Genomic DNA, 10067 nt, shown 5'->3' on the forward strand with positions numbered 1-10067 from the left:
TAAGAGTCTCACCGTGCTTTAAATTGAAAAATATATCAAAGATCTATGTGTGGTTGTCACCCCCTATATTTATAGCTATATGGTGACCAAAAAATCCTAAAATACCAAAAGAAAGCTCATTTAGTAAAGGCATATGTTGACTACTTAGCCATTTTATGCTTATGGCTTTATTACAACCCAAATAAAAGTAGAAATTGAGGTTAAATTAAGCCTATATATCCCTACTACATAGACATGAGACTTAAGTGCTACTTAAGCTCATCTAAGCCTTGAATTAGGTTGACCATGCCGAATGACTTGCTCTTGGTCAAACCTTCTTCAATGGTAATTTTGGCCTTCACATCTTCAATTAGTATATTAAGTGCTTCCTTCATCTTTCTAGCCTTAGCCCTTGTAATTGGGCCTCCATTAATGTATACTGGATTATCATTAACATCTAGAGTGGGTTGACCATGATCCATATCGTTAGCTTGTTGCTCTCTTTCTTTAACTCCATTAGGTGGCAACTAGTTGTCAGTGGCATCAAAATTGGCACCACCGAATTAGGTACCAAAATCGACAACAAGGGGTGTCAACGTTGAAATTGGTGGCAAGGAGCATCAGCATTATCAGAGAGAAAGAGGAGGAGAAGACCTAAACCTCAAAATATTGATGTCTAATTCTCTCCCATGAAGGGGTATTAATACATCTCTATTAGGGTTTGATAAACAAGATCAAACCTATACCCATTAAACTAACATGATTCGCTTACAATAAGCTTGGTTCAAAAACTAAACTAATTTGGTTTAAAACCAAACCAATTTTGGTTCATTATTAAACCAAAGGGCATCCTACTCAACTATAGAGGTGTGTTTCACTTCTACTTTCGTCCTAATAAATATCTTCCATATTTGCCCTTCGTAAATTCTACCATACTTAATCTCTCTTAATCTGAGAATCTAATTCTCAAACTTATTTTACGTCTTTCGGATATTCTCGTCGTGCATGTGACCCAAATAGATTCCCAATTTATGATGGTTGTCCATAATTAACCATTAATTATTGATCGATCATGAGTGTTACCTAATAGTATATCATGATCCCCAATTAATCAGAAAATTATAGTTGATCCCAGAATAATTTTGAACCCTTTAACAACAATAGTTATTAGTGTATCTTTTCTTTTCACTCATATTATATCCACTTGGTTTAAGACATGATCTATGTATTAGTCCCCACTATACTAACTACATCACACCTAGCCCAAGTAATAGTTTCTTGTCTTGTGGATTCAAATTATTCAAACACATATCCATTTAGACCATCCTCTTTACATGTTTTACTTTCACCAAAACTTACGAGTAATAATCTTGACAAGAAGCTATAAGATATGCATCTCCTTATAAAAGGAGTGGTGAATCATCTATGTACTATTCAAAAACCTTCGGGCATATTAACTTATATTCAATCATCCTAGACTTGCACCTCCTAGGAGATGATTGTCAAGATATCAAAGTATAACCCTTCATGACCAAGATGACTTGAATACCTCAAGTCTAAGGAAACTTGCACTCGAGCTATAATGATATCTTCAATGACATGTAAGGAGCCACATGAAGTCTTATAGTAGGTTACATCCAATGAACTAGTTACCCATAACCAACATCCATATGTTAACACTCAACATCCCAATGTTTCCAGCTAGTGAAGATTGACTGCTTGGATAAACCAAGGAGTATAGCATATGCTAGTCTTACAGAATTGATGATGTCCAATCTCATCAATTCATTGACTAGGGAATAGTTTAATACGTATATAATTACACATGGAGAGATACCCACTAATTGTGATACAATCATAATTTTTCTCATGCTATGTATTGTATCATGGACTTCATTAATTGAGTTTAAGATCAATATCATATACATATAGAATGCATGCTCAAATTAAAAATTTTATTTATCCAATAAATAATACAATATTTAAGGTGATTGCCTTAGCACACTCTCAATTAAGGATGGTTATTTGCCTCAGTCACGACTCGAAATCTTGCCCATTGATGTAAGTCTACTACATGGGTACCAACTCAGCTATACCCACCTGCACGAAACATCACCTCTCCATGAAATAACCGTTCACCACGCAGCTATTCCACCTGTGTTTTTCACTTGTCCAAATACTGCCCCTCTTATCTCCTAAACGAGGAGAATTTACTTATCTCACCGTTGTGTATCAAATGGAATTACTAATCATATGTGGTAAAAGGTGACGCTCATCCTACATGGCCAATATCGCAGGCCCCTGACATGATACAGACATGTAAATCACGAGGACTAAGCCTAGCAATAATAGCACATGTCATTGGGGTGTGTGTGTGTGGGGGGGGGGGGGGTGAGGTAACTCGCGAGGCTTCCACACCTGCTGGCAATCGACCCCAGATTTATTTATGTCAACACCACTATATGAATCATTTGCGCCAACCCATGGGATAGAAATTATTGATCATATGACAAAAAACGATTCACTCGTCCTAATGCCCCCCCCGCAACTCGTCCCTAGGCAACACGGAGGAGGTAAATCATGAGTGACTACTAACCATTAGTACAGGTGGACAAGGCATGAGAGGAGACATGCTCGGACGCGCAAAGTTTCAGCCCAAGACTTTATGTGACAATATCCTTTACTTCAACTATCACACTATCCCGAGGGGATGTAGAAATTATTGATCATGAACATACAAATTGGTGTTAGAAGATTGCAATTAACATATAGCTTGTTTAATGTTATTGCTCGTATCTTAGGATATTAATAATTGACTGTTTTTTTCTTTGAAAAAACTTAAGTCATAGGTCACATATTATTTTAGGTGTAATCTTTTGGTGGATTTTTATTTAACAATAGACAGTTCTTTTTTAACGCATAATTATAAAATGACAATAGAAGATATGCAAAACTGAAATTTAATAGTTTGTCGTTATCACTACAATGGAGCAAGCAGCAAAAGAAATGAACAAATTGATGTGAGATACATATTTTAAAAAATATATATATATGAAGGAATAAGAATGATTATGATATATTTCATAGACAATTTTTTTAGATTTGAAATAGTAAGAAAAAAATACTTGATAAATATTGATTAGTTATGAAAAAAGTGTTGCTGCCTCCAAGACAACAAAAGAATCATCGGTTTTGGATTCAGTTCTCCTGGTCTCTATCATTAGCCCACAAGTCATCCAAGAAACCAGTACTTCTTCCTGCTCTTTTGTCGCCTCTTTCTTTGTTATTTATCAATATCTTAGCTTGCCAAGTCCGATTCTCACTCCATCGGCGTTCCGATCGAGTTTGTTATCATTCATCGAATTTTGAGCAAAAAAAGGCGGAAGTCACCGTGATCATCTACAGCGCGATTCCCTCCTTCCCGTCACCGTTCTGTATATAAATTCAAGGTAAGCGCATGCAGACTTAAATTTCCTCGATTTATTTTACAGGTTTTTGTGATTTGCATTGTTTGCAGTCTTCTTGTCAGGCAGGGGATCAAAGGAAGAGGAGAAAAGTCAGCAATCTGATCCCTCCTCGGGCGAATTTCACTGCTTGATGGAGTGTTTCAGATGGCAGTACTTGATTATTGTCGCGGTGATGGTTGTGGGAAAGGAAGTGGGAGGGTTTCCCGAAGAAGATTTGGTGGCGAGATTGCCCGGGCAGCCGAAGGTGGGCTTCGCGCAGTACGCAGGGTATGTGGATATTGATGTGAAGACCGGGAGGAGTCTCTTCTATTACTTCGCCGAGGCTGATGGAGATGCTGACGAGAAGCCTCTCACCCTGTGGCTGAATGGAGGTTCGTGTTTGGTGGATAAGATAATTTCCCATGTCAAAAAACTGCTCCGTTTCTGCTTTAACCCTAATGTTTTTCTGTTACCATGATAACTGTTTTATTCGTGCTTGCTACCTTCCTGTGTGACCGTTTCAGTTCTCTATTCATCAAAATTTCTCCATTTTCTTCTCCGTTGAGGTTGTTTTCCCCTTACGATGACGTTTTATTGTTCTACTCTTCTATCAGTCTAATCCTTCATTATTGAAGTAGAGGTTATCATCTTCAGTTTCTATTATTCTTGGATCTACAACTGCATTCAGATGCAGCTTTGATCCTATCATTTGGCTGCACCGTGTTGTGCTCTGCTGTTTGCATAATTGCATGTGGTACTACTCACTGTTCAGTTGTATTCTATTAACATGGTCCCCTTCTGCAAGCATCTCATCTCTCGATATTTTATTATGCCGTTCGTGAAACTTAGAAAACTTCATTCTTGACAGTAAGATATGGAACTTTCCTTACAGCCATCCTTTGTCCTCTGTTTTTTATTTCAAGGGGAATAAAACTCCATAGGCATCCTGGCGTTTGTTCTCGTCTCTCTCTCTCTCTCAAAAATGGAAGAAACCATGTTACTGGTTCTGAAAAATGCTTTCATAATGTATCCTACTTTGTGAGAATACAAAACGGTAAGAGATGCTGATCTGGCCGCTGTATTACTGTTCTTGGTCTTGTCTATGAGAAGCTATTTAGATGCTCCTACTCTAATATAGTTTTTTCGTATGTCCAATAATTTAGTCGTCTCAGCCTATTGGCTATGGACTGTGAATGAGTTCTTGACAGCTAGGGCAAAGGGCACATCATGTGCGCACCAAAATATCAGTTCCTGACAGCTAGGCCAGTGACAAATCATGTGCACGCCACGAAGTTCCACTATCATACTGGAACCTCGGGAAATTGCAAGGTTTAGCGTAGCCATAGTTAGGGCAAATGATTACCCAGTGGATCTTGAGTCTTGACTACCAATAGGTACACGCTTTTCCTGTCATTTTATGTCTTGAAGAACCCCTCAATGCCACCTGAATCACATAAAAGCTGGAGCTCAATAATCCTCTAGCCTGTTTGATTCCAAGTCAACAACTGTATTTTATTATTGCAATTGAATCAAATAATCAATTAACATTTAGATCATAAGTCATACTTCACTAATTTTTGGTATTTCCAGTTTGTTCCCGTTGGTCTTTAACTGTGTTTCACTTTGATTTAGCCAATGGAATGTCAGTCTGTGTTCAGTCTGTTGTTGTATTATCTTTTAGTTGTTTTAAGCCTAGAAGTGGACCTGTCTTCATTAGGATGTTAAATACGTTGATCCGTTCTTTATCTTTGATTTCCAAAGGGTTATTTAACTGTTATCACAATTACTATTAGTACTATGAGTTCAGACAATGAGTCGGCACACAGATCTATCCGTGCAATCAGAGAAACTATCTGGGATAACAGGATTACACAACTTTCAGTTGCATTAACTGTATGCGTGTAATAATTAACTTTAGTGCAATTTTGTGGGTCAATAAATATCACCAACTTAGACTTCAAAAATCTGATATCTTTAGGGATTAGCTTATATATTAGCGTCTCTAGTTGCTAAATTTTGTATGCAACACTGGAAACTTTAAGTAGATGCTATTATATGATATTTATGCATCGTTATTCATTTGATCTGCAGGTCCCGGCTGTTCTTCAATTGGAGGTGGTGCCTTCACCGAGCTGGGTCCATTTTTCCCTCGTGGAGATGGACGTGGTCTTCGAATAAATAAAAAGTCATGGAACAAAGGTTTTACTTTCGTCCAACCAATGCTAATTTCTTTTTAGAATTTCTTAGATTGATTTGATTTGATTTTTTTTTCCTTTCTCAACTTATTGACTTATCTTTCTCAACAACATCCAGTGTCTAATCTTCTTTTTGTTGAATCCCCGGCTGGAGTTGGATGGTCGTACTCCAATTCAACTTCAGATTATAACAGTGGGGATGAATCAACAGGTATGTTTATGCAATTATATATATATATATATATATATATATATATATATATATATATATATGTCCTTTCTTTTCTGGATATTTGGTTGAAACTTATTATGGCATTGTTTTCTCTACTAACGGGTTCCTCTTTTCATTTTTGGTCTGGAAGCGAATGACATGCTTACTTTTCTGTTGGGATGGTATGAAAAATTTCCTGAGTTTAGATCAAGAGATTTATTTCTAACGGGTGAAAGCTACGCAGGTCAGCAAAGAATATATATATATAAACAACACATGCCTCGAGAGTATTATTTTACCTTCTATATTCAAACTGTCACAGGGCACTATATCCCACAGCTGGCTAATGTTCTTCTTGATTATAATCACCATTCTTCTGGTTTCATGTTTAAGATTAAAGGAATTGCCGTAAGAAGTGTTGCAATTTCCCGGCCAGTATTTTTATTTATTTATTTCGTATGCTACTATCCAAAAATGAACCCGTCTCTAATATTTCTTTTGCTCTTTAGATAGGAAACCCACTTCTCAAGCTTGATAGGGATATTCCAGCAACGTACGAGTACTTTTGGTCCCATGGTATGATATCGGATGAGATAGGCCTTAGAATCATGAGCGAGTGTGATTTTGAAGATTACACCTTCAGTGGCGCCCACAATATGAGCAAATCTTGTAATGAAGCTATTGAAGAGGCAAATACAGTGGTTGGGGATTACATAAATGCATACGATGTCATTCTAGATGTTTGCTATCCATCAATTGTGGAGCAAGAGTTGAGATTACGAAAATATGTAATATACTTATGTATATTAACTCTTTTCATCTATTTTGCTTTTGTATATAATTTCAAGAACCTCTAGAATAACTAATGAATGTCAAATCTCAGGTCACTAAGATGAGTGTTGGCATTGATGTTTGCATGTCCTATGAAAGGCGTTTCTATTTCAACCTTCCAGAAGTTCAACAGGCTCTTCATGCTAACAGGACAAAACTGCCTTATCCCTGGAGCATGTGCAGTGGGTAGGTGTCTTTATCATTATCCTAAATTAACCCCCTTCATTTTCTATGTTCATGTGAGATATAAGGTAATTACTTGCATATAAGAATAGTGTATTTTTTTTCCATATCAATTGACAATTACATTATCATATAAGGTAACTAACTGCTTATTGTACTTCAAATATATCTTTTCCAGTGTCTTAAACTACAGCGACGCAGATGGAGATATCAATATCTTGCCCCTACTCGCTAGAATAGTTAAGAATAAAATACCAATTTGGGTTTTCAGGTAAAGGCTTTTACTTTCAGTTACTGAATATTTAGCCGATCGAACTTGTCTTCTTTTGTATAATATGCGTCATCTAACTCTTTTGTTACCCAAGTGGTGATCAAGATTCCGTTGTGCCGCTTTTGGGTTCGCGAACGCTTGTACGGGAATTGGCTCATGATCTTCAATTTGGAGTAACAGTCCCTTATAGTGTTTGGTTTTACAAAGGACAGGTAATCCACAATACAATCTTATGATGTGACTAATTATTTTCTCATGAATTGTCTCTTCATTGCCATATTTATTGTTCTGATACAGTTGTATTTTGTTTTAACATGAAATGTTTATCCTGTTAAGTTTTGTTTTTGTTTTTTTTTTATGATGACAAGGTGGGCGGATGGGTAACAGAGTATGGGAAGCTATTGACTTTTGCAACTGTAAGAGGGGCAGCTCACATGGTTCCATACGCTCAACCTGCGAGAGCTCTTCGTCTTTTCACCTCGTTTGTTCATGGCCACCAGCTGCCAAACTCCACCTACCCTCCGATTGATTAAATAGCAGTAGAAATGTGAAGCATTTGTTTCCAACTCTTTTAATAATGTTCTAATAATGCATGAATCAATTAAATTTAAAATTAAAATTGTGCTTTATCAGTTTTTGTTGCTAGTTTTTATGCAAAAGCCTCTAGGATGAGACTACCTTAGTACAATACTCAGGATGGAATGACAAGCATCACTTAAAATGCAATAGGTTTGTTAGAAAAGTATATATGCTCAACTCAATTTAATCAATGTAAGAAAATTTGTCTGGCATAATTTAAATTTTACTTTCAAACTAGTTTTGCATAAATCACTATTTACTCGTACTCGAGTTAGCATCATTTATTTATATTTGTGGACTAAACTCACATACAAGCTTTTGTCTTTTGTCCTTGAGTTATAGTATATTGACCTGGGCAAAAGGAGTTGGTGGTGGTTTTCTTCATCGCTTAAGAAGCTTTTTTTGAACATTGATTTCTTACTCAATCATGAAACTAATTTTATGACAATCTACATTCCAAATTGATTATTCATTCGTCCAGTTGTTTTATTGGTTATTGATAGCCAAATGAATGGAATTAATGTAAGTACATGATTTGTCTTGGTGAATTCCGATCGAGGACTATCACATCACGATAGAGAACTTTTGGCTTTGCAACCTCTATAGTTGACAAATAATAGATTTACTTGGTTGATTAGTGAACTTTCATCTTGAGTTATCACTAGTTAGTGTAAATCTTGCACATGAGCCTCTCCATGAGTTTATTGGATTGATCTATTGTGTCAATTTTTGAATCATCTTGGTTTCTTAAGTGCTTTGAACTTGCAATCAAAGTTTGCACTTAAATACGTGATCTCCTATAAAAAGAGTATTCTATAATACTCTCTAGTGTCTCAAGTTGTACAAGATCAGAATCATTAAAAGTTCAACACTTAACTTTCACATTGCAAATTTCCCACCTCTTTATGGTAGGATGTGTTTGGCTTGTGTGAATTAAATAAGCTAGTTGTCTCTTTTGAACCATGATCATAGAATCTCTAATCAACACATCTTTTTTTCTATGAAAGGTAACTTATATATCATCAACAAGAAAAAGGTACAATCAAACATGTGTCCAAAGATAACCATTTGTTTCCGATGAAATATTAGATCCGAGTAGTTATCTGATGGAGTCAAAGAAAGAGAGCAACAAGCTAACGATAAGGATCATGGTCAACCACGTGATGGAGAAAATGTCAATTCAAATGCAATGGATTCAAAATGATGTTACTTCATGGATCGGGATTATAAATCCTCCTATTTTCATCTATTAAACAGTATTTAAGTACTTCAGTTACTTGGAAAGTCTGTTGCCAAGTAGCAAATATTTCTTTAACAAAATCTAATTATAAGTTATTAAATGGTAAAATGAATATAAATTTACCATTTTAGGGACAATAGTCCCCAAAGGACACAACAAATCCTTAATTAGGATTATGGGATCCGATTCTTTTATCATGTTATATTTCGAACCATTGAATGGACCAATTCGAGAACAATTGGATCATGACAAAATTATCAAAGATTGACATTCCTTATTTCGATTCAACAATGTACTAATAGTACCTTGATGTTGTGTAAGTAATTGAATACTAACCTTGCAGTAAAAAGGATTTATATTTGTACGATCTAATCCATTTTCAGAAATCAATCCTGAACTTGCCCTATCATATCTTTTTCCGATATGATGTTAATGATGATCCATTATGCATCAATGGAGACCCAATTACAAGGGCTAAGGTTAGAAAGATGAAGAAAGCACTTAATGTACTAATTGAAGATGTGAAGGCTAAATCTACCATTGAAGAAGATTTGACCAAAAGTAAGTCATTCGGCATAGTCAACCTAATTCAAGTCTTAGATGAGCTTAATTAACACTTAAGTCTCATGTCTATGTAGTAGGGATATGTAGGCTCAATTTCTACTTTTATTTTGGTTGTAATAAAGTCATAAGCTTAAAATGGCTAAGTAGTCTACATAGGCCTTTACTAAATGGGCTTTCTTTTGACCTTTTAGGATTTTTTTGATCACCTTATAGCTATAAATAAAGGAGGTGACGATCACACATGAATCTTTGACATATTTTTCAATCTAAAGCACGGTGAGGCTCTCACTTGTTGGTTCTTCATTGAATTAGAACTTATCAAGACATTTCCTTGTGGCGTTCGAAGACTAATCAACCTCCATCCCAAGGTTGTGGCATCTACCATTTTCTATACCAAGGTTCATACTTTCCTAACCATTGGGTCGAGGTTCTTTTCATCAATCTTATCAATTTAGTTCTTTCTTTCTTTCTTCTTCCATTCGTTGTGAGTTCTTGAGATATCTTTCTCTTTGGATTCACATCATTTGGTATCAGAGCTTTGGTTTTTCTAAATCAATTTCGTTATCCT

The 10067-nt window shown here is 35.9% G+C and overlaps 1 protein-coding gene across 3 annotated transcripts; it reads left to right on the forward strand.

Moving 5' to 3' along the window:
• Positions 1-3132: 3132 nt before the first annotated feature.
• LOC121967608 (serine carboxypeptidase-like 42) lies at positions 3133-7751 on the forward strand. 3 transcript variants are annotated; one of them, XM_042517954.1, is made up of 11 exons: positions 3135-3428; positions 3497-3817; positions 5517-5624; positions 5739-5831; positions 5983-6075; positions 6154-6239; positions 6341-6619; positions 6715-6848; positions 7024-7116; positions 7211-7328; positions 7485-7751. In XM_042517954.1, exons 2-11 carry the CDS (start codon positions 3577-3579, stop codon positions 7647-7649), a joined length of 1410 nt encoding a protein of 469 aa, XP_042373888.1. In that variant the 5' UTR covers positions 3135-3428; positions 3497-3576; the 3' UTR covers positions 7650-7751. The 3 variants fall into 3 exon arrangements, with proteins under 3 accessions (XP_042373872.1, XP_042373880.1, XP_042373888.1); XM_042517938.1 differs by having other exon boundaries at positions 3133-3428; positions 5983-6239; XM_042517946.1 differs by having other exon boundaries at positions 3133-3428; positions 3509-3817; positions 5983-6239.
• Positions 7752-10067: the final 2316 nt, after the last annotated feature.

Source organism: Zingiber officinale, chromosome 1B, assembly GCF_018446385.1.
Source record: "Zingiber officinale cultivar Zhangliang chromosome 1B, Zo_v1.1, whole genome shotgun sequence".
In the NCBI taxonomy this organism is placed as follows: Eukaryota; Viridiplantae; Streptophyta; class Magnoliopsida; order Zingiberales; family Zingiberaceae; genus Zingiber; species Zingiber officinale.